The following is a 24,028-nucleotide window of genomic DNA, read 5'->3' as shown; positions in this document are numbered from 1 at the left end:
TGCTAAAGCTGCAGATGTTGATGGTGTCAGGTTTCAGTTCAGTGGCAGAAACTGCAAACCAAGTCAGGCTGGCCGGCTCCGTTTCTCCCCCCACCCCGCCCTCTGCAGCCTTGTTCGGCCTGGAGGGGGGGAGGAGGCCGAGACAGAGCCCTGTGACCTCGTCAGAAGCCAGAAACCAAAGAGAGCAAGAAATTCCCGGCCTCACATCTTCAGGTGCTGTTCAAAGGTTGATCTCACTTCTCAATAGTTAAAACCGCTGCCAATTCTCACCCATGGCCAGGAATTAGTCAGGAGAAAAAACTCCCATCAGCCTCCAGCAGTTTCAACTTCCCGAGCTCTCAGAGCTATCTTAAAAGTAAAGTCACCCCAAGAGATTGAGCCAGCAAAGTGAGGAAATGCCAGACTCTGCTGCCACAGGCTCTCCCGTGGAGGGAACAGAAGCCCTGCAAATGCTGCCCGCAGCCCCCTGGCTACAGACACCCCGTGTTTTGCTGAAGGTGTTGACAGGAGCTTTACCAAACCAGGGGCATCCTCATGGTCTTTGTGTTTCAATAGCAACCCGGTCACTAAGGAAGAGCAGGGAGACCTACAAAAGCCAGCTCAGGTTCCAGACAGGGAAAACCTCTACTTACGTGCCAGGTTGGTCAGGAAATAGCCAGAGTAGCCAATGACATAGATGGTGCAAATGGCAGCAGCGAGCTGCTCAATCATTTTTGCCAGTTTGCACACTCTGCTCCACCACAAGAACAAACAAGGCTCCTGTCAGTGTGCAGCTGCCCACTGACAAACGCCTCAAGCAGGAGGATGCTCCTGCACTGAGCAAGCCCAAGAGCTGCTCTGACCCTGAGGCCTTCCGTGCACCAAGGCAACCTTGGGATGTCACCACGACAAGGTGGCATCCATGCCCTGACATCACAAAGCCAATGCTCTGCGCTGCTCTGGGAATTGATGCAGAGCAACCCAACCTTCCCTACAGCAAACACAAAATTGCCTGGCAGGTTCTCCTCTGTCACAAAGTGTCACAAATCCTTTGGTGGGCTGTGGGAAATGGAAAGACAGAAACTTCCACAGATACTGAAGGGTTTGATTTACAGCCGTGGAAGGAGCTTGGGTTCATGCAATGCTAAAGGTTCACAGACGCTGAGTCGAGAATTCATAAGCTTATGTTCCTGCAGTTGCAAGTAAGAATATGCCATAAGTAAATAAAAAACTGCATTGAGTGAGATGGTGGAGAGTTTTCATCTGTAATTGTGTGATTTTATAGAGCAAGCTATGAATCTAAATATTATCCTAAGAAGTACATGTGTGTAGGTGAGCTAGCAGTGTATTGGGTGAAAAGCAGACACAGTGCAGCAGAACTTGGCAAAGATGAAAGGTGATTAAGTAATAATAAACCTCTTCAATTTAGTGCATTAGCCAAAAATCTCAAATTAGCGAATCTAAGCCATCACTGCACCAGGCTGAAGCTGAGGATCCCCAGCCAAGCTCAGAGGGAGGAGAACACAGCATTTGTGGGATCCTTTCCAGTCTGACTTGCTTTAGCTGGAGCCTGGGGGAGGAGAGAGCAGGAGAAGGGTTGGCTGAGTCCTCTCCCCTCTGCCTTGCCCTTCTCTGCTGGATCCTCAGTTCATCCCACACCCACCCCAAGACTCCAGCCCCATCCTACTGGTGCTGATGGGATTAAAGGAGATAAAGAGGAGATAAAAAAGATAGAGAGGAGAGAAAAAGAGAAGTTTACATGCAGTTTAAATATGAAAGAAATGCATATGTTAGTGAGTGCTGAGAGTTGAAAGGGAGCTGAAGGGTTTGGGAAGGGCCAGGAGCCCGTGAAGGGCTCAGGAGCTGCTGCTGCCGGGAGGGAGGAAATGCACCAATGGCTCCCAGCAGAGTCTGTGCTTTGAGGCTCTTTCCCAAACAGCTGCAGGAGGGAAAGCAGCTGAGTTTGGAGGAAGAGTTTTCTGCTGAGGTTTCCTGTTTGGAGCTGTCACAAGCTTGAGCTGCTCAAGGGAAACGCGGCTCTGCTTCCAGCAGGGCCCAACTGCCCGGGAGCACAACTTGGTTCCCTGGCCCTGAGCCAACGGGCAGCAGCAGCTTCTGTTCCCTCCTGGCTCTTGTGTCATTTCCAGCAGCACAAGGCACACCAAGAAAAGCTCCTCCAGAACATGCCATGAGAAACACAACCTGATTTCATGGCATGAAGGAGCTCTGACAGTCCCACGGGCTCAGGTTTGTTTGTCAGTGAACAGAGCAGGGAAAAGCACAGACACATTCCCTGCACAGGGAATTCCCAGGAGGAAAGTGCAGCACTGGAGGATGTGCTTGGATACAACGTTCCCACGGCAGTTTTGGGGATAAAATTGTCAGGAGAGAGAAAATAAAAAGTGCTACCAAGGGTGGGCTGGGGAGGGCTGGTGCTTCCCGGGAGGCTCCCGAAGCTCAAGAGGACAAAGCCCAGACCTTGTCCAAGCTGCGAGCTGGGTCTGAGCCAGAAACCAGGGGGTGGCAGCGACATTGCTGCTGAAGGGCTTCAGATTGCCAAAGCTAAAGTGTCCAGGATCAAGGAACAACTTGAGGTTATGGAAGTCCCAGTGCCCACGTTCCATCCCCTTATTTCAAGCTGAAAGCAGAGCTCCACTTGTGACTCTGCTTTTTAATAAAGAATGTCAAACTTCAACAAAATTCCCTTAGAAAGACCCCATGAAGGTTCACAATGTGAGAGCTCACTCGAGGCAGCCCCAACTCCTGCCCTGGTTCAGTCCCTCTCATGCCCACTGTGCTTTCCAGCTGCTTTGCTCCAGCTCCCCCCAAATCACCATGAATTCCACTGAACTGAAACAAATCCAAATCCTCGTGGGTCGGGACAAGGGCAGGGAGAGGTCACTCAGGGATCACCATCAGGGGCACAACAGCCCGACACGGGGAAATGAACTGAACTTAGGATTGAGCAAATCAGACCAGGAGAATGAGGATTAAAATCAATCTTGAGAAACACCTCCTCCCGCTCCTGAACTTTTCTGTCTGAGCCGCTGCTCGCGGGGCACAGAGAGGGGCCCGGCCGTGTTCCTCCAAACCTCCCTGGGAATCACCCCAGAGCCCTCAGCCTTCTGTGTGCCCATCCCCGGGGCCTCCCAGTGGCCCCTGTGGCTTTCCCTGTTCATCCCAGCCTCTCCCAGTCCATTGGAATCACCCCAAATGCCCTCCCGGTCCCTCTCACTCCTCCGTGGTTCTACCTCCCCTCAGCCAATCAGAGCGCGTCTCTCTGGTGACTCATCAGTTGCCGGGCAGATCCACAGAGCCGAGAGCCCCGCGCTGGACTCGGCCGCTCAGTGCCGCGCGCTTCATTCCCAGTCCCGCCCAGTGCCACCACAGTCCCTCCCAGTGCCACCACAGTCCCTCCCAGTGCCACCACAGTCCCTCCCAGTGCCACCACAGTCCCGCCCAGTGCCACCACAGTCCCTCCCAGTGCCACCACAGTCCCGCCCAGTGCCACCACAGTCCCGCCCAGAGGCCCCACAGTCTCGCCCAGTGCCACCACAGTCCCGCCCATTGCCACCAGTCCCGCCCTGAGGCCCGAGACTCCCTCCCACTTCTTTTTAGCCATTCCCAGTCTCTTCCGAGTTCATTCTCACTTCACTCCAGGACCTCCACGCTCTCTTCCAGTGTTCCAGTACCTGCTCCCATCTCTTCCAGTGCCACCCCAGTCCTTCCCAGTCCATTCCCAGTCCCTCCCAATGCCACACCACTCCTCTCCAATCCCTCCCAGTGCCCATCCCAGCGTGTCCATCTCGCTGGTGCCCTCCAGCTCCCAGCCCGGCCCCGGCCGCCTGCTCTGCTCCCGGATGGATTTCTCCCCTGCCCACATCCAGCTGAGCTGCTCCCAGGGCCAGCAGCAGCTCTCGGGCCACGTGCTGGCCACTGCCGTGCTCCCCAGCGGGGACTGGAGCCAGCAGCTCCTGGTGCTGCTGGAAACCGCCCGGCAATGCGGGCTCAGCTCCAGCTGCCAGGTGGAGCACGGCAGCCTGGAGCACCCCCTGAGCCGGCACTGGGGCACGGCCCGGCCCCCACAGCGCCGGGGGCAGCGGGGGAGGCACTGGGGGGGCCCAGAGGGGGATTGGGGGGTGCTGGGAGGAACTGGGAGGGAGTTTGAGATAGACTGGTTTAAACTGGGGAAGGGATTGAGGTGCTGAGGATGCCTGGGAAGGGGTTTGAAGAATGTTGGGGAGGGTGGGATGGGGTTCTGGGGGTCCTGCTGGACCCTGGGAGGGAGTTTGGGGGTGCTGGGTGTCACTGGGAGGGATTTGAGTGAGCCTGGAGGAGCTGGAAGGAGATTGGGGATTGGAAAGCAGGGATTGGGATGAGGTTGCTTGTGCTGGGAAGAGACTGGGAGGAGTCTTGATGAGTCCTGGTTGTGCTAGGAAGGGACTGGGAGAGGGTTTGGGGGTCCAGGGGCAGTGGGGAGAAATTGGGAGGGGGCTGTGGGATCCTGAGAGGAACAGGAGGGGCTCTGCTGGGTCCTGGGGAGGCTGGGAAGAGACTGGCAGTGATTTACCAAAATAGCAATATTGATCCAGTATCAACATCAATCTGTTAATGGACAAAAAAACCTCTCCAACAGTTTAAAGTTACAAAGTGGATGTTTAATCACAGCACTGGCTGAGTGCAGGAGTCACCCCTTAATATGCACTGCAAGTTGACAAAAGATTCCAGTGTCTATTTATTTACAAAAGTCTTAAATATCCAAAATACTAATACATATGAATGTATATATGTATATATGCATATACTAATGCATATGCATAATGCTATCACGTCCCATGTGCCACTTCGGATTAGAATTCATGGTAATGATTTTAATGTCATTACGCCTGCATGGTTGGCTCCCCAATTTGAGGAGGGGGTCATTTTGGTGAGGAGGGGTCATCAGGAGATGAAGGAAAACCGCTTTTCCTCACTCTGACCTTTCTGCCTTTACAATGGTTAACATTACAAAGGACATTTGGTACAACTCCAGTTTCCTCCCTTGTGACTTGGAAATGGGTTTCCAGATGTAAGGTCTCTGATCTTCCTGAACCCATTTATCAGTTTCTCTTTTCTCATTATAAGCACAGCTGAACAAACATACAATGACAAGTAATTTTTTTACCTAAGTCCGAGATTCATTATCTCAAATCCTGCTTTTCCCTTCATCATTAACTCTAACTAGTTCCAGCAAGGCCTATCTCTAGCCAAGACCCCTAATTTTTCTAAAATTCTTAATTGTTTAAAATTAGTGACTCCAAAGGAGGTTTCAGAGGGTCTTGGGGGGGCTGGGAGAGACTGGGAGGGTCCTTGGAGGGGCTTGGGGTGTCTGTGAGAGGTTTTGGGGGTCCTGACCTCTGCAGATGCCCCAGGGATGCCATCAAACGCTGCCCAACGCAAGATGCTGATGGGGATTGGAGTCTCAGTGTTGGGCTTCGTCTTCCTGGCACTGGGGCTCGGCTTCTGCCTGCGCAGGAAGGTGAGGGAGGGTTCTGGGGGTCGTGTCTCCCTCACCCAGAGCATTTGTGCTCCCCTCTGGGCCCCCAAGCCCGGTGTCACCCCCTTTTCTCTGCCCACACAGCTCCTGAGGCAAAAGGTTCTCGAGGATTAAAAGTCAACAATTCCCACTGTCATTCTGTGTCCTGTTGAATTTTCATTCCCCTGCTTTCATCCAGGTGCCCACAGGGAGCCAAGAAGATGTGAAGCCTCCCAGCCAGGTGTCTTCCCAACATGGATCACCAGGACCACGGATCACCAGGGCTCTGCCCAACGGGGGTCACTGGGGATCATCCAACGCCCATCCTCCCATGGGGGATGGAGCTGGAGCAGCGCACGAAGCTCTTCCCGCACTCGGGGCACTCGCAGGGCTTCCCTTACTGGTGCCTCCGTTGGTGTTGGGTCAAGTGATAGCCCCTGGAGAAGCTCTTCCCACACTGGGGACACTCGTAGGGCCTCTCCCCAGTGTGGATGCGCCGGTGGACGGTGAGGTTGGAGTTGCGGTTGAAGCCCTTCCCGCAGTCGGGGCAGCGGAAGGGCCTCTCGTCTGTGTGAATCCGCTCATGTAGGAGGACACTGGACCTGGTCTGAAACCTCTTCCCACACTGGAGACACTCGTAGGGCCTCTCCCCAGTGTGGATGAGCTGGTGTTCCCTCAGAGTGGAGCTCCACCCAAAGCTCTTCCCACATTCCAAGCAGGTGTAGGGCCGTTCCCCTGTGTGGATCACCTGGTGTGTCATCAAATTAGAGATATCTCTGAAGCTCTTCCCACATTTCCCACACTCGTAGGGCTTTTCCCCAGAGTGGATCCTCTGGTGTTTCCTCAGGTTGGAGCCATGGTTGAAGCTCTTCCCACATTTCCCACACCCATAGGGCTTTTCCCCAGTGTGGATCACCTGGTGCTGGATGAGGTGGGAGCTGTACCTGAAGCCCTTCCCACATTCCAAGCACTTGTGGGGCTTCTCCCCCAGCTCTGAGCTCCGGCTGGATCTCTGGCCGTGTTCCTGGCACTGGGGGGATCTTTCCTCCTCGCAGCTCCCTGGACTGCATTTGCAGCCCCTCCTTGTGCGGCATCTCCAGGGCTTTTCCTCCTCCTCTTCCATCTGGAAAAAATTTGGGAATGAAAATTCCTGGTTAGGAGGAAAAAAAGAGAGGAGAGTGCCTTGGGCTGGGGGTGCCTCTGTTGGGAAGGCAGAATTAGAAAGAAATTATAAATATGTCTCTTTAGCCAGAAAGGCTAAGGAAGAAATACAAATGAAAGCACAGTTTGAATAATTCAATGAAACCAAGCTGACATGCCAGAGCACGTTCTTTCCCCCAGGAAAACTAAGCTGAGACCCCTCTTCCCAGCCTTATAAGGAAAGGTCTGAAGAACCCCGAGATAACTAAAAATATGCAAAACCAGCGATTTCTATAGGTCGAACACAAATGTTACTGTATTAGGATACTTAGAAAGATTGGTTAGTAAAGGAATAGAATATTCAATGTATAGGTTATATATGTATATATGTAATTGTAATTGTAATGTAAATATGTAATTGTAAAAGAGAGTTCTCTTGGTTCTCTTAGTCTCTCTTAACTCTTGGCTCTCTTGCTACTCTCTCTTGGCTCTCTCTTAGCTCTCTTGTTTCTCTTAGCCTTCTTGCCTCATACTTTCTACACTCTTGCTGCTCTCTTTTTCCTGCTCTTTCCTGCTCTTCTTTATCCTCTTTTTCCTGGCTCTCTCACTTCTGTTCTGTTATTCTCTTTCTTAGCAATCTTAAAGTCTTGAACTCATGTATTCATATTTTACCCCCTTTTGTATTGTTCTCTCTGAGCCTGCTTTGCGCTCTATCTGTCGGCTCATGGCAGGCTCTCCCTCTCTCTCTCTCCCACGCCCTGAAATAAACAACTAACATCTAACTCGACTATAGAGGTCTCTGCCGAGTCTCAGACCGTCCACCCCCGATGTGTCTCCTACATGCCTCCTTGCCCAGGTTCGTCTCAGAAAGACACTGGGCATCTTGCGTCTGTAAGAACCTCAAAAACAACAAGATTCAGCCCAAACAACAAAACACAGATCACAAACAAACCAAACAACAAGATTCAGCCAAAACCCCCTGCACAATAGAAAGGTTCAGCCCCTGCAAGAAACTAAAGCACCAACGTTTACCACAGTAAGGCTCAGAAACACCAAGATTCAGCCCCATAAAAATCGTGGATTGCCCACTGTGGTCACCCGCTGCATGTGGGGAGGCACTGCACCTGAGGCTGGGGGAGCTGCAGATACAGGGATGAACTTCGTGCTGCTTCCTCTCCCTGCTCCTCCTCCTCCTCCTGTGGCCCTACTCGACCTCACACTCCTCCTCCTCCTTCTGCACAACCCCAGGTACATATATTTTGACCGTTTTTTTCCTCAACCCTGCTTCTCCTTCCCTTCTCCTCCTGCCCCCAGGCCCAGCACCCACTGCCGCCTCCCTCTTCCCCTCCAGTCCCACAGCATCCCACCGCAGGGGCACGGATGCAGCTGGGCCAGCTCGGCCTGGGGCAGCGCTGGGCTCTCGGCCGCTTCCGCCCGCACTCGCTCCCCACTGCAGCCGCTCCCGCCACCACAGCGCGGGGGGGCCCGGCCTTGGCGCTCCCCCCTCCCACCTCCCCAAATTCCCCTCCAGGGGGGCGCCAAGGCCCGGAGGGGAGGGGCGCAGCTGGGCTCCAGCTGGGGAACGCTGGCAGCTGCGGCTCTGCCTGGACACTGATGAGTCATCAGCGCCGCGCGCTCTGATTGGCTCAGCCCTGCCTGAGCCCTGCGCCTGCACCAAGGGGGGACACCCTGCTCCAGGGGGGATGGCCCCAAAACGGGGCAACCCCAGCAAAGGAACAACAACAAAGCCTCTTTACAAACTGATCCCCTCAACCTCACTGCACATAGGGCCAGGGACGTGGACATAAGGAAGTGACACGAGGAGCCAGCAGCTGCACAAAATGTTATTAATTGATGACACAGACTGCTGCTCAGCCAAGGTCCTGCTAAATTCATCAACTTCCAGAAGAACAACAAAGACTTAACACAGCCATCAATATCGTTAGCTATACAAAAGTGGGGTGCATATTAAGGGGGTATGTAGGAGGTGCATTGGGAAGTCTGTACCTCTCCAGGACTTCAGCCAGTAGGGAAAGGGACAGGGAGATGTGGCCAAGAAAATTAGGGTGAAAAGGAGGCTGTGTCTGCCAACAACTGGAGAGACCCCATGGGAAATGTCCCATGGGCACACCCTTTTTTATGAATACAATTACTGTTACAAGACTCCTCTGTCTTCCTTGTGGACAGAAACCTCTGGGGATGTCAATTTTTCCACACACCTTGGGGCTCCTCCGCAATTCCTTCCACCGTCCGGGCCAGCGGGCAGTGAGTGCAGCTGAAGGGGCCTCACCCAGTTTGGGGGATCGGCTCCCTCGGCTGGCGGCGGCACCGGGCATTGATTGGGTACCCGAGAGTGAGCAGGAGACAGACGAGGGACGGATCAGGGCGGCTCTCAAGAGTCGGCAGGGAGAGAGCACTGAAAATCTCAGCAGTGACTACAGTGGCATCTTCGGGGAGTGAACATGGCAGGGCACCCAGGGAGGGGACAAAAGGGAAAGCCACAATGGGGTCCCAGCAAAAGGGATGAGGATCCCAAAATATCTCTCAAGGGTCCCTTGGGAGCATGTGGAGGTCGTTTGCACATTCTCCCAGAGGGAATTAAGGACATGGACACCCAGGGGGGCAAGAAGGGAAGTCCAGAAGGGATTTAGACAACAGGGGATGGATGGTGTTGGTGTGCTGGGAAGGGACTGGCTGAAGGGGAGTGTGCAGGAATGTGCTTAAGGCAAGAAGCAGCAGGAGGAATCCATGGGGTAAGAAAAAGGATGATGGAAAAGAAGAGGAAGAGAAAAATACTGAGGATTGGGATGTGTTTCAGAAGGGTCTTATCCTCAGAATTTGCCAGCTGACTCAGATCCTTTGTATCCCAGTTTTCCAGGAGAGGAAAACAAGGAGGTGAGGATTTCAGGGGGTTTCTCTGAGCTGGGAGCGGCAGGAGCGGGCGCAGAGCTGCGGCACCGGGAGCACGGGCTGGGGGCCTGTGGGGAGCTGTGGGGCCGGGCCGGGGCTGTGGGGCAGCCGGGGCTCAGCGCCGGGCGCTGCCTGAGCCCAGCACCCCCCGGGCAGGGCCGGCAGTGGCCCCCGGCCCCCAGGAGGCTGCGGGACGCCCCGGCCGCTGCCCGGCCCCGTGGAGCTGCCGGCCCTGCCCGCCAGGGGGGGCCGCCTTTGGACACTGCGGCAGGACAGGGACCGGCTCTGGGATACGGGCTGGGGAGGGGAGCCTCAGCACAGCCAGCACGAGGAAGAAACAGCTCACAAATGGCGATTAGACCTGCAAGGATCCACATGATCTTTTAAGCATTTCCTGCTGGGTCCCTGGAGAAAGGAAGGGTTTTGCAGAAAGCTCAGCAGCTGCCACACGATGAGCACCCACAGGCACTGAGGGGGGCTGCAGCAGCGACAGAAGAAGCCCCTGCAGCACTTGCTCACAAAGGCTCAGCAGCTGAATGCAGCAAGGGATGAGCAAAAGGCCAAGCTGAAGGCAAAGGCCATGGCACACTTCCTACAGCCCCTGAGAGATCAAGCCCAGAGCCCAAGGGGGCCCCAGCACCCAGGGGACACCCTCGGCCACAAGCACCTGGCACAGGCATTGCCCTCCTGGCCAGGGCACAGCCCACCCAAACAGCCCCTGGCAAGGAATCAGCCTTCCAGCTGCAGGGCACAAGGACACTGCAAGCACAGACAGCAGCACCCTCAGCACCAGCAAGTCCAGCCCTTGATGGACATGCATTCTTAGCGGTGGCACAGCTCCCATTCCACCAGGGACCCACCACACTGCAGACCTTGGGAACATCCAGGGTGGGGCTGGATCCAGAGGAGACCTTTCCTGATGGACACAGGGGCCTCTCCATCCACTCGGAATCTTACACCTAAAGGTGCTAAGGAATATATAAATTATTAAGACACTAAGTGGGAAAGATAAGTGGGTGTGTTTTATTGAGACACTATTAGCAGATGTGGAGGATGGGTTTAAAATGCAGGGATTTTTATTTGCTCACAATTGTGATTGTAATTTACTGGGAAGGGACTTGATGGCTAAATTGGGAATGCAAATTAATGTTGCAAAAGGTGATACAGAGGCTGGTTCTGTTGTATCTCTGTGTCAAATGTCTGGCAGAGCCACGGCTGAAGTCAACCCACAAGTGTGGGCAGCCCCAGGGAAATTGGCAAAATTAGATATGGAGCCTCTCCAAATTTCCCTGAAGCAACCAGGACAAGAGGTGTCCAAAAGCAATCCCCTGTTCCAAGGGAGGGAAGGAAGGGCTCACAGCCTGTCTGCGAGTCCTGCTCAAGGCACGGCTTGGGGAGCCAGGGATGGCTCCCTAGAATGCTCCTATCCTGCCAAACAAGAAATCCAATGGAATCCACAGAATGCTGCAGGACCCAAGAAGAAGAAATGAGATGATGAAACCGAGGCACCCCATACTCTCAGATCCTTACACCAGCCTCAACCAGGTGCCCTCCTCACACTGCTGCCATTCACAACTTGATGCAAAAGATGCTTTCTGGGGATCTGCCCACTTCCAGAGGATGCAAACACAATTCTGCCTTGGGCTGGCAACAAGAGCTAGAAGGGAAAATGCTCAAGACATGGACGGTCCTTCTGCAGGGATGCACGGAAGCACCGGCCTGATTGGGGCAAGCCTTGCAGGAAATATCAAAGGAATTGACCTCACCCCCAGGGACTGGCTTAATGCAGGATGTGGATGACTTGATCCAGTCAGAAAAACAAGGAGAAGAGGTAGAGGAAGCCTCTGTGAAATGGCTTCATTTTCAGGCTAAAAGCAGCTTTGAGTATCTGAAAAAAAAGAAAGGGCAAATGGTAGAGAAAATGGTTAAATATTTAAAACAATTTTTGACTCAGGGTTTGTGGTGTATTGATTCAGAGAGAGTTCAGGGAATCTCAGAAATAATGTTTCCCAGGACAAAAATGGAGCTGGAACAATTCTTAGGATAATTAGGGAACTGCAGGAACTGGACTGAGGATTCTTTATTCTGGCCTGAGCATTCTATTACTTCTTTAGCCCCAGATAGTCTCAATTTTATAGACATAAGAAAGAGAACAAAATTTAACAAAATGAAAAAAATAAAATGATTGATGCCCCAGCCATGGCTCTTCCAGACTCAGAAATCTGAATTGGAAGGGAATATTAAACAGGCCACCCCTGAGCCTGCACTGAAGGCAACGCAGCAGCAGCCAGGGCTCCCCAGCGGGGGAAGCCCCTGCGCCTGCCCACAGATCCTCTGCTCAAATCCTCGGCCTGGCCACCCTCCTTTGCCATCTCCAGCCACTGCGGGACAATCCTTGCTCTCACTCTTGCAGCTTCAGGCCTTTCTGTGCCTGCCCTCGCCACAGCTGCTGGGGAAGGCACCGGGACAATTCCACTCTGCCTCTCAATTCCACTCACACTCTGCCCTGCCTGGGATTAGAATATGGGAAAATAGACCAACTTGAAAATGGCTTCAAATCCTATTTCTCTGAAGGGAGTTGGTTTGCCTTTGCCTTGGGGAAAGGAATTTTAATCTTTCTTTTAAAGGAATTTTAATATTTCTTTTCCACCACTCAGCAGAGATGAAATTTACATCTCAACAGACTGGGAATAGCCCAAAAGATTCCATCAGCTAACATCAACCAACACCTACCCCAGACACTGCCCCAGGCACAGCTGGAGACACCTGGTCTGGAAAAGGCTGAGCAGGAAATCCAGGAGTGCCCACCTAATTCACATCACAGGCACAGAAATCCGGCTGCAACAGGAAACCAAATCCTAACAACTCCACACCTTCAAACCAATGAACATTAAACCAATGGATTTCTATGGGGTCAGAATGTATAAATTTAGGAAAATCTAGTCAAACTCATGTGTCATGGAAAGATTTTCTCTGCACACCCAGCCTAAGTGTGCATGAAATAATTCCTGTTGCACATTCTGGCCAGAATCAAGTAACACCTTATTTCTCTAAAGACACTGTTGAAGAGTTTTTGCTTTTACAGTTTCAGAAAAAAGATTACACCGTTAGAATAATTTTTTGTAATTATTTTACTTCTATATTGTTGGTTCTGTTTGGGACAATGTTGTGAGAATCAGTTTTTAGTCCTAGGAGAATAAAAAGAAAACACTTGATTGCTTTCTCATTTTTGTTTTATATTTGTACTTGACTCTTAGTGATAACAAAATGATGGGTATGAGTTTTTCGATGTTCACCCTTAAGCTGCACTTTGAAAACTAGAAGAGCTTTAAAGTTGGCGCTTTAACAGATAAAGAGTTAATAAAATATTGTTTAAAAAAATAAATAGCAGATTCTGTGTGGGGCCACATGTGAGTCAGGGGATGTCTGCCCTGGAAGAGCTTTGTTCCAGGCAGCCAGGAGAGGAGCTTTAGAAATGCAAATTAACACTGATGGCCCAAAGCCTGCACAATGGCCCAGGGCTTTCCTGCCTGCAGGAGGAATTGGGCTGATTCCCTTTGCCCCTCAGCCCAAGCTCTGCCTGCTTGCACAGATGGAATTTGCACAGATAAAGGCACAGCCCATTGTGAGGATATCTGACTCTGCAGCAGAAATTGGTTAAGCTGCAAAGGAAAATGGAGAATGTTGTGAAAACTTCACTAAAACAAGTGGGGGAGAATCATCCCTGTCCCCACTCCAACATGTGCTGTCTCTGTCTATGTTATATAGGGTGTATCAGACCACTGGGGTTTATTTGCTACCAAAAGTTCAGGGAAATCAGTTTGGAATCCAAGTACGTGATGATTTAATGAGAGAAAAGCTGACAATTGATGCAGCCCTGGCTGGAGGGAGCACCCAGAAATGGGGAAAAGACGAACGACCACCAGAACAAATCCTGCAACACCATGGACCAGACCCTGGGAACCCTGATGAATTCATAGCAGGTACCAGAGAAACCATTTCTCATTTCAATGGCATAATTAGATTACAGGATGTCATTGAAATAATAACCAACCAGACAGCTCCAGCTCCTGACCTTCCCCCCAACCAATCCACTCAGATGAGGAACACAACATTTCACCATGGGATGGGATCAGATTACCTTTTAGCAGAAAAAGGAGAGGTTTGGGAAAAGTTAAATGATTCAAACTGCTGATGGCAAACAGATCAGCAAGGAAAAGGTGCAGAAACAGATAAAAAAGGAAATAGCAAAGCAGCTCATGTACTTGTTCAAATGTGGAAAGGATAGGAATGGGACAGAGTTTTGTGCTTCCCTCACAGACCACGGGTTAAACAAATGCTGTTTCTCCTCTCATGTGCTACAGCAACTCTCATCTTTTTACCATGCACCACACCTTGCTGAGTGCAGCTCATTCAGCAGCTGAGCAAGGGGATGCAGGTGGCAGCCAGGCCTCCTGAGCCACAAACGGCTACAAAAGGACAGAGAATGAGGGCACTGACAGCAATCCCAAAAACAAAGAAGAACCAGGAAGGAAAAACAGAGGCAATGAGTGAATCTGCTTGGAGATAGGGCCAGGGACTTGCACATAAGGAAGGAATGGGAGAAATCACCAGTTTCAGAAAATGTTACTAATTGACAAGGACTGCTGCTCAGACCAAGTCCCAATACATTCCTGAACTTCCAGAAGAACAAACACTTCACAGAGCCAGGAATATCGGGTTGTTATAAACGCATATCATATTATTGGCTTTTCGCAAGTACTATAATGAATATTATATGTATAAGATTAGAAAATTTAGCTGTAATAATATAGTCTTCTTTATTTCTGTTATTAATGAAACTTAGAAATAGTGGTATAATACATGTATGTTAAGCTAGGACATAGCATTAAAACAAAAACTACTTTTGTTTGTGTAACCCAAAGACTGAAAAAGATAGCTGGAGATCTTCTTTTCTTTTATAAACTATCTTATCCAGATGAAGACAGCAGTGACCAGAACTCGGGGTGGGGGGGAGGAATTTATTGCATTTCTGGTATGTAAATCTCGATGGCGCCAAGAGGATTGATCCATTGAGAAGGGGGCAAGAGAAAACTAAACAGAAGAACACCAAAGATCCTAAGAAGAATGTATGAATATGTATAAGAATGTAAGGACATGTAGTAGGATTCTGTTTTTAAGAGACAATCCTTTGTTAGTAAGGTCTGCTCTCTTGCCTGAATGCAGAGACACCCGGCCGGATCTGTACACATTATTTTTTTCTCCTAATTGTTTTTTTATAAAACTTTTAATTTTATAAAAATTATGTGAACTTTGTTTTTCACAGGATGTTATACAAAAAGGACATGCAGCAGGCGGATCGGGAAGGCTGAACCTTCCAAGCACCTCGGCCAGTGTTGGGCAAAGGGACAGGGACATGCGGCCGGGAAAATCAGGACAAAAACGAGGCCGCGTCCTCCAAGACCTGGAGAGATCGCACGGCAAATGCCCCATGGCCTCTCCCTTTGGGCAGCAATAAAGTCACTTGCACACCACTCCTCTGGCTCCTTGGGCCACACAAACCTCTGGCGCCGGGAATTTTCCCGCCCGGCCCCGGGCCCAGCGCAGCCGCCTCCGGCCTCCCGACACGAAGCGGGACGAGCCAGCGCTGCTCCGCCACCGCCTCCTGCCGAGGCCCCAGCGGCAAGGAGACCGCGGGCAGCCGCTCCCGCAGCGCCCTCAGCCCAGGGCCAACACGGGCCGGCCACGGCACAAGCCACCCGCCACAGCCCCCTGCCGCCCCCTCCCGGGCCCGCAGCGAGCCCCGAGCCCCCGCAGAACCGAGCGCGGCTCCCACCTGCGATGGCCGGGGCCGCCTCCGAGCTCCGCCGCCGCCTCACCGGGCTCCGGCCGCTGCTGCCGCCGCTGCCGGGCCCGCACAGACGCTCCGGTCAATGGCGGCGCTCCTGCCCCACGGCCGCCCTGGGGGCGCCAGCGGGGCCGGGCTTGTCCCCGCTCTGCCCAATCAGCGCGCGCCAGAGCCACGAGTGACGGCAGAAGCAGCCAATCGCAGCCAGCGGCGGGCTCTCCACACGGCACGGCCTCGCGTGCCTTGGGCTGCGCTCCGCCATTTCTCGGCCCCCTGGGCTGAGGAGCGGCCCCGGCGCTGGGCCCGGCCCGGGCAGGAGGCCAAGGAAGCGCCGCTGCGCTGAAGCGCCGGGAGCTCGGGGTGCCCGGGAGCTGAGGGCGCTGGGAGCTGAGGGCGCTGGGAGCTGGGGGTGAGTCCGGGATGGAGCAGGGCATGCCGGAGCGAGGCCAAAACTCTGTGACTCTCCTTCCTGTCCCGGGCGGGGAGCAGAACACTCAAGGAAAGGCTCGGGGGTCGGGATGAGGTTGGGGACAGTTCAATCCTTGGTCACGGGCACAGCACACCTGACTTGGGAAAATTAATTGAGTTTATTCTCAAACGTGTCAGAACAAGAAAACGAGAAGTAAAGTAATTCCTACGGAAATCCATCTTCCCCCCAGCTGTCCCTCCTTCCCGGGCTTAACTTTGTGTCCCTCTCCGTCCCCCTCCCCGCCCAGAGGCACAGGGATGGGGGTCACAGTCAGGTCATGTCACTGCCTCCCCCTGAGGGCCAGGAATCCTTGTCCTGCTGCAGCCTGGGGTCCCTCGCAGGGGCCAGAGTCCCTCAGGACCAGGCTGCTCCAGCGGGGATGGCCAGGGGGATCCCCGAGTCCGGCCAGGAGCCACTTGCATGGCTGTGCAGGGGCTTCTGCCGGGCTCGGGGCCTCTCTCAGGCACCCCCTGCTCCGGCCCGGCCTCACTGCCCCCCTCACCCCCCATGCAGCGAGTGCCCGGGCAGGGAGATGCACGATTTTCACGGGGCTGAATCTCGGTGTTTCTGAGCTTTATTGGGCTGAATGTTGGTGTTTTTTTTTTTTTGTGGGGGCAGAATCTTTGTATTTTGGGGGGATATCAGATTTTTGGTGTTTTGGAAGTTTTTGATCTGTCTTTGTTAGCATTCAGGAACATACATAATTGTAGATTGATTGTATGCAGGTGCTTTATTGTAGCGTGCAGGAACTGGGGGTATCAGCAACCCAAATCTACCTCCATCGTCTTTGTCCAAAGTGCAGATGTTTATACAATTTCAGCTGTAGCAGTAATCACTATAACAACCTTATCAATATTGCTTCACTAATATTGCTTCATTAACTTTATCTATATTGCGTCATGAGAGTTAGCTCATCCTTGCATGAACATGTCGGAATCTTATCTCTGGGTGGGTATCTTGGAGACCTCCAGTAGCAGTTCCCGTTACCATAAACATTTCAGCTTGCTAGTCCATCCCTAATACCAAGCATTCTTGTGGCCTACCTCTAAATGATTTTAAGAAACATCTTCAGAAACATTTAACCCCATAGTAACACATTTCCCCCCTTTAAAAATATTTTACTTTACTGTAATAAGTGTAATGCTTTCACTCTATACAGTCCTTTTTCTGTGTTTATACTTGATGTTCATCTTTGAATCCACAGTTGTCGTAAGCGTTGTTACACTCTGGAGGACTTGGAGATGACAAATGTGGATGTGGATCTCTGTCCCATGTCAGCGCCTTTATTATCTTCTGGTTCCAGGATACTCTTTTCTTTATCTCTCCTTTCAGAACTGCACAGATTAACTAGATTACAAAGAACACAATCAGTAGGATTATCAGACTCTCAAGAATAGGTTTGATCCATGAGCTCACATTCCATCCTAACCCTTCAAAAATTTTATCTACCCAACTTGTGGTCAGATCTTCCCTCTCTTTCTGTGCTTCCTGTTCTATTTGTTTTAGTGGATTAATGTTGTGTTCTACATCTGCAGTTCCATTTGGACTGTGGATGCAGCAGTGATCAATTTGTCCTTTTAGGTACCCGCACATTCCGTGTTCTTTCAACAATAACAGATCTAAAGGCAATCTGTTTTGCAGGGTCATTTTAGTTGTTGCTTGTAATTGTACATTTAGCTCTCTAAATCCCTCTTTGGTAACTCTTGCCAATCTTTCTACCTGGCCTGTAAGTTTGTACAACATCTTTCTATTTGTTATAATTTGCTATTGGACCAATCAAGGATTCCAGAACCCACTCAAATTTTATACTACTGCCTGGGGTTCCTGCCATCTTTCTTCAGATTTGTTTTCCTGAACTTCTTGTCTAGTCCTTATTTGCAGAAGTTCATGTTCTCCCTTGAATGGGGACCTTTTCCAAATTGGGCATAAGGTGGGGAGGCCTAAAGTAATCTCTTTTACTTTTTCACCTACAGGCAAATGTGTTGTCCAGGTGCCATCGCTTGCTGCCCACCAAATTGGCCTGGACTCTGAACTGTACTTGTGCTACATATTACCTTTTGGATCACTTGTCCTATCTTGTCATTTATTTCACCTTGTTTGTGTTTGTTTCCTCTGAAGGCACATCCAATTTGCAGGGCTACCACAAGTGGTGGCATTTGTTTTATTTCTTCATCATCAGAAGTACAGTCCTAAGTTTTGTTCCATACCCACCAATTCACTTTGTCTGCCTCCATTCTACTACTGGTTGCAGTGTTCCATACCCCTGGATCTGTTTCACTTTCAGAGCCTTCCCACTTAATGCACCAAGGGCTATCTGCCATAGATTGGAATTTCTGAAGCCCACTCATTGCCCATGCACTGTCCCAAGCTTCAGCCCGATCTTTTCCTTCCTGTCCTTCACACTTCCACTTCAATACTGGAATCTTTTTCTTTAATAACCTTTGCTATCTTTTCATAACACCATCCATAATTCCCTAATCCCCCATACTAGCCTAGTTTTGGTTCATACTTTCCTCCATTTTCATGACAATCCCATGTAGATGAATACTTTGGCTTCACAGCATTTTCAAACACTGTCTTATTTGGGTACTCGTAATCTATGTGCAGTACACAGCTCACATTTTCATTTTTATTCTTTTGTATTTCATGTAATTTTGATGTTATAATTCCCCGATTTATTAGGTCTCTTGCTGCCTTTGGTATTGGCAGACAGGCAGTTATTTTGCTGGTGTTTTGCATGTTGGCCAAATCTTGAATTAATCCAATCATCCCATTTTCTGCCTGAATAGTATGAGAGACTTTTACCACTTGTGTTTCTGGCTGCACCCCCACATCCCTCTTCATTCTAAAATGAAGAGTTGTGAGCTGATCCTTTTGCATTTCACATCCCAAGGTAACATTGATTCCAACTGATGGCACTAAAGGCCATGAAATAATCACCATTACAGTCACTAGCAACCTAGACATTTGAAACAATCAAACCCGCTTTATCTGCAGCTTTGTTGGCCCTACAGTTTGTGCAGTCCACAGTGCAGGGGAAACCTTCTTCACCCTGGTGTAATGTATGCAGGGATCCAGTCCAGCTCCTTTGACTGCTGTCAAGGTAGTTAACAGTACCTGATAGGGTCCATTCCACCTTTCTTTTAATGGTTCTTCCTTCCAGCTTTTACCGTACACTTCATCTCCCGGGGGGATGCCATGAACTGGATTCTCAAGAGTCAGCGGCCTGTTCCACACAAGGGTGCTCCGAAGTCGAGCTCGAGCTTTTCCAAGAGACAGAACATAATTCTACACCTCTTGCTTCCCTGTAACATGTACATTTGGATTAGGTTCAGGGCATCCATATGGTTTCCCATCCAATATCTCATAAGGACTGACTGACATCCCGCTTCTAGGCTTTATCTGAATCCTCAGCAGTGCTATTGGTAAAGCTTGTGGCTACTGCAATTTAGCCTCTTGGCATCTTTTGCTGATTTGCCTCTTCAATGTCTGATTCATCCTCTCTACCTGCCCACTGGATTGGGGTCTCCATGGTGTATGGAGATGCCAAGCTATTCCCAGTAACCTACTCACCTCCCTCACTGCTGTGGCTGTGAAATGTGGGCCCCTATCTGATGATATTCCTAGAGGCACCCCAAATCTTGGAATGATTTCTTGCAGTAACCACTTGACTGTCTCCTTTGCTTGATTTGTGTGACAGGGAAGAGCTTCTGGCCATCCTGAAAATGTGTCAACCCCTACCAATAGATATTTGTATCCTCGAGTTCTTGCTAATTCTACAAAATCTACTTGCCAATAATCTCCTGGTTCTACTCCTACCCGTATTTTCCCTAATTGTGCCTGTCATCTAGCCACTGGATTGTTCTTTAAGCAAATTTCACATTTTGACATTACTGATTTTGCCATTGTTAACATCCGTACTGAAATTAAATTTTGTTTTAACGATTTCACCAATGCCTCTGCACTCCAATGACATTTGTTATGTTTAATTTGTAGAACTTCTCTCATTATCAAGGGGGGTACCACTACTTGTCCCTGTGTAGTCACATACCACCCTTCTGAATTCTTCTGTGCATTCAGTGAGCGTCCCAATTTCTCATCCTCTATTGAATATTTTGGTTCTGGAGGTAAATTGAATTGAGATACATTAGTTTTTAAAGGTATCAATGCCATTGCAGTTTTCACTTCTCGAGCAGCTTGTCGGGCTGTCCAGTCTGCTTTCCGATTTCCCTCATGAGTTTTGGAGCTTCCTGATTGGTGAGCTTTGCATTGCATGATTCCTACTTGCTCGGGCTTTTGTACTGCTTTTATTGATTGCAGGACTGCATCTTGATGTTTAATGTGTGTGTCTTTAGAAGACAGCAGTCCTCTTTCTTTCCCCGGTACCCCATGTACATGCACCACTCCAAAAGCATGTTTTGAATCAGTCCAGATATTTACTTTGTTCCCTTCACTCATCTCTAATGCCCTGGTTAAAGCAACCATTTCTGCTCGTTGGGCAGATGTGGTTGCTGGTAAGGAGCAAAGCTGGATTCAGAAGGTTTAGCTGTCTTTAATGTGACACCATCGTGCTCGGTTAGGATTGCCTGGAATTTCATCATCCTGCTTGGAGATAGCCATTGGCCCCCCTTTTATTCTAAAACAGTGGTCACCATGTGTGGCACATGGACATCTATGTGTCTGCCCATCGTGAGTTTCCTGGCTTCTTGGATCAGCATCACAGTGGCTGCAACTGCCCGCAGGCATGAAGGCCATCCGGCACTCACGTTGTCAAGTTGTTTGGAAAAGCAGCCTACCAGCCTTTTCCAGCTTCCCAAAGGTTGGGTCAGCACTCCCAGTGCTGGGTGTGATCTTTCATGCACAAACAGCTGAAAATCTTTGGATAGATCAGGAAATCCTAATGCCAGAGCTGTTGTCAATGCCTCCTTCAGTTTGAGGAAGGCCTCCTTCTGTGGTCTGCCCCAGGTAAGCGGTTGTGTCTTCTGGGCTTCATACAGGGGTTTTGCAATTAGTCCATAGTCCATGATCCATAGGCTGCACCACTCTGTCATCCCAAAGCAAACTCGCAGCTCATGCAGGTTCTGGGGTTCTGGAATAGCACAAATAGCTTGAATACGGTTAGTACCCAATTTACATTGCCCTTGTGAGATTTCACATCCCAGGTAAATCACAGTCTGTTGGACAATTTGTGCCTTTTCTTTAGACACCTTATATCTTCCCATTCCTAGTTGATTTAAAATTTCAATTGTTACCTTTATGCAGGTTGTTTTCTCTTCTGTAGCTGTCAGTATATCACCAACATACTGTAACAGCAGGTATTGTTCTCTTGGTACTTGCCCATTCTCGTTCCAAATCTCCAGCTCCTTCGCCACCTGACTTCCAAATAGGGTTGGACTGTTCTTGTATCCTTGTGGGAGTCGTGTTCAGGTGAGCTGAGTTTTCCTTCCATTGTCTGGATTTTCCCATTCAAAGGTAAACAGTTTCCTACTTTCTTTGTCAAGTGGTATGCAGAAAAAGTCATCTTTTGAATCAATTACAGTAAACCATTTCTATTTCTCTTTCACAGATGTCAACAATGTGTAGGGATTAGCTAGCACTGGGTAAATATCTTTAGTTATTCCATTTATTGCTCTCAAATCCTGTACTAGTCTGTACTCACCATTTGGTTTCTTCACTGGAAGTATTGGTGTATTCAATTCTGATTCACATTCTTCTAAAATTTGGTACTTCAAAAATTTATCAATAATCTTTACTATTCCTTGCCGTGCTTCTGGCTTTATGGGATACTGTTTAACCTGGACAGCTTTTGCTCCTTCTTTTCATTCTACATGTCCTGGTTGTGCCAACTTAGATTTTCCTGGTATGTCTGTTTCCCATAGAGAGGGAATTACTGCATCCTCTACTTCCCGAGGGATAGCAGGGTCTGGTTTTTCTTTTATCATTAAGATTTGTCCTGTCTTTGATTCAGGTATTTTCATTGAAAGCTCCCCGTTTTCAAAAGTTATCACTGCATCAAGTTTTGCTAATAAATCTCATCCTCAAAGTGGAATTGGACACTCAGGCATATATAAAAATTCATGTGTTAACACTTTGTTTCCAAAACACAAATCCAGGGGTTGCAGGAATGGTCGATTCTCCTCCTTCCCTGTGGCTCCAACTATTGTTGCTGTTTTGTCTCCAGCTTGCCCTTTTAGATCATTTAGCACAGACTATGTAGCCCCTGTATCCACCAGAAATTTTACTTCTTTATCTCCCAATTGTATAGTTACTAAAGGTTCTTGTATTGGTTTTTGTTCTGATTCTAGTCAGCTGTTGTACTCCCCCAGCACCATTAATTTGGAAGCATCTTGATTCTGCTTGAACTGCTTGCCCTGGTTAAACCGATTTGGACATTCATTTTTCCAGTGCCCCTCTTGTCTACAAGAAGCACATTGATTTAACCACAATCTTGGCAAAACCCATCCCCCTCGTCCTCTGCCAAGTCCGCCCCTCCCCAGTCCACGACCACCTCTGCCGCATCCTCTGAAACCTGGATTCTCTCTTCCTTGGATCACTGCCAAAAGATTTTGCTGCTGCTTTTTACTAGCTTCCTTTTCCCTGTTACTGTATACTTTCCAAGCCACTTCAAGTAATTGATTCAAATTCCTTGTATCTTCTCCTTCTGACTTCTGCAGTTTTCTCCTAATATCATCCTGCGACTGCCCAAGAAAAATGAACACAAGCTGAACATTCGCTGTTCTGTTTCTAGTTGAAGATCTGTATACTTTCTTGCTGCCTCCTTAAGCCTTTCCAAAAATGCAGCAGGGGATTCTTTCTTTTCTTGTCTTATCTCATACAATTTAGACCAATTCATAGCCGTAGGTACAGCATTCCCAACCCCTGTCTGGAGCCACTCTTGATATCTCTTCAGGCTCCGCATGTCCCCAAAGGCATTGGGATCCCACCCTGCATCCTCGGTTAGAAAGTTCTCATCTAAAGTCGTCGTCAGCACCCCAGTTCTGAGATCTTCTCTCATCTTCTCCTTGGCTGCTCTAAGCACCATCTCTTTCTCAGTAGAGTCCATTTAATTATCCACTATTACTTGTATATCATCCCAAACTGGATCTGAGTTTTCATAATCATTTTTACCACCCCTGCTACTTTATCAGGGTTTTCTCTCTAAGTTCCAGCTGATTGTTTCCAAATTATCAAGTCTGCGGGTGAAAAAGGAACTTCTACAAAGATCCGGCCCTTCTACTGCTACTCCTTGTCTCAAGGGGGCAATCACAGTCCGCCTTTGTCTGCCCAAATCTTTTCCCGTTCTACCCAGAACCGGAGCAAGCTGTGACCGAGTCCGATGGGATACCGGTGTCGCTGATTTATTATCATCACCCCTGCTACTGCTGTCTTCCTCCCCAGCATTTTTCACATTTCCTTGTATCACGGTTAGATTTGGATCATCTCCTGGAGAAGAAGGATCAGGTGAAGGCGGTAGAGGAGGATAAAGAGGGCAAGGTGAAGTGGGATTAGGCGAGATAGGGTTAGGTGAAATAGGATTGGGTGAAGTGGGGGCAGACAAAACAAAATTGTGTTCTTTTGGTTCTGCTGAATCCACTTGTAAATCAACATCCATCTCTTTCCCCAAACACAAACTTTCTTTTAATGCCAGGTGCTCTAAACAACTTTTTCCTTTTACACAAAGCTCACATTTATCACTCACACATGCCTTAACTGCCATCAATCCACACTCAGCCTGCCATTCTGGCTTGTCTCACAAATAGAAAAACAAATCAACGTACGAAACTTCATCCCACTTTCCCTCGGGCTTACAGAACAACATCAACTGTAAAATGGTGTTCTACTGCAAAGATACATTTCTCAGCCACTTTTCCCCACTGTCCAGGTCATATCCTGGCCACCATGTATTACAGTAATCAATCAACTTTATGTAAATCTTGCCCAAAGTTTCCCTGTTTGCAATGTGCTAATAAGCACCCCAAAGGAGAAGTAGGTGGTACAGGGGCATTGCCACCTCAAATCCCTTTAAGCTTCTCCATGTTACAGTTACAATACACCACACACCACTGCTGCCCAACCTGCAACGCTTTCGCACTTGTCTGACAGGCGGCGCCTGGGCAATACCAGGAATTCCTCCAGCCCAACCGTGCGAAGCTTTGGCTGCGTCTTA

The 24,028-nt window shown here is 49.5% G+C and overlaps 1 protein-coding gene across 1 annotated transcript in view; it reads left to right on the top strand.

Annotated features, from left to right (window-relative positions):
* Positions 1-24,028, top strand: part of LOC111944892 (uncharacterized) — a 246,714-nt gene that overhangs the window by 221,155 nt on the left and 1,531 nt on the right. The window contains 1 exon segment of the mRNA XM_086873951.1: positions 18,945-18,967. Coding sequence (XP_086730077.1) covers positions 18,945-18,967 — 23 coding nt within the window.

This window comes from Cyanistes caeruleus, unplaced genomic scaffold (assembly GCF_971803275.1).
Source record: "Cyanistes caeruleus unplaced genomic scaffold, bCyaCae1.hap1.1 HAP1_SCAFFOLD_127, whole genome shotgun sequence".
Taxonomy (NCBI): domain Eukaryota; kingdom Metazoa; phylum Chordata; class Aves; order Passeriformes; family Paridae; genus Cyanistes; species Cyanistes caeruleus.
Note: the sequence above shows the minus strand (reverse complement) of the source record. Positions and strands in the feature narration are given on the sequence as shown.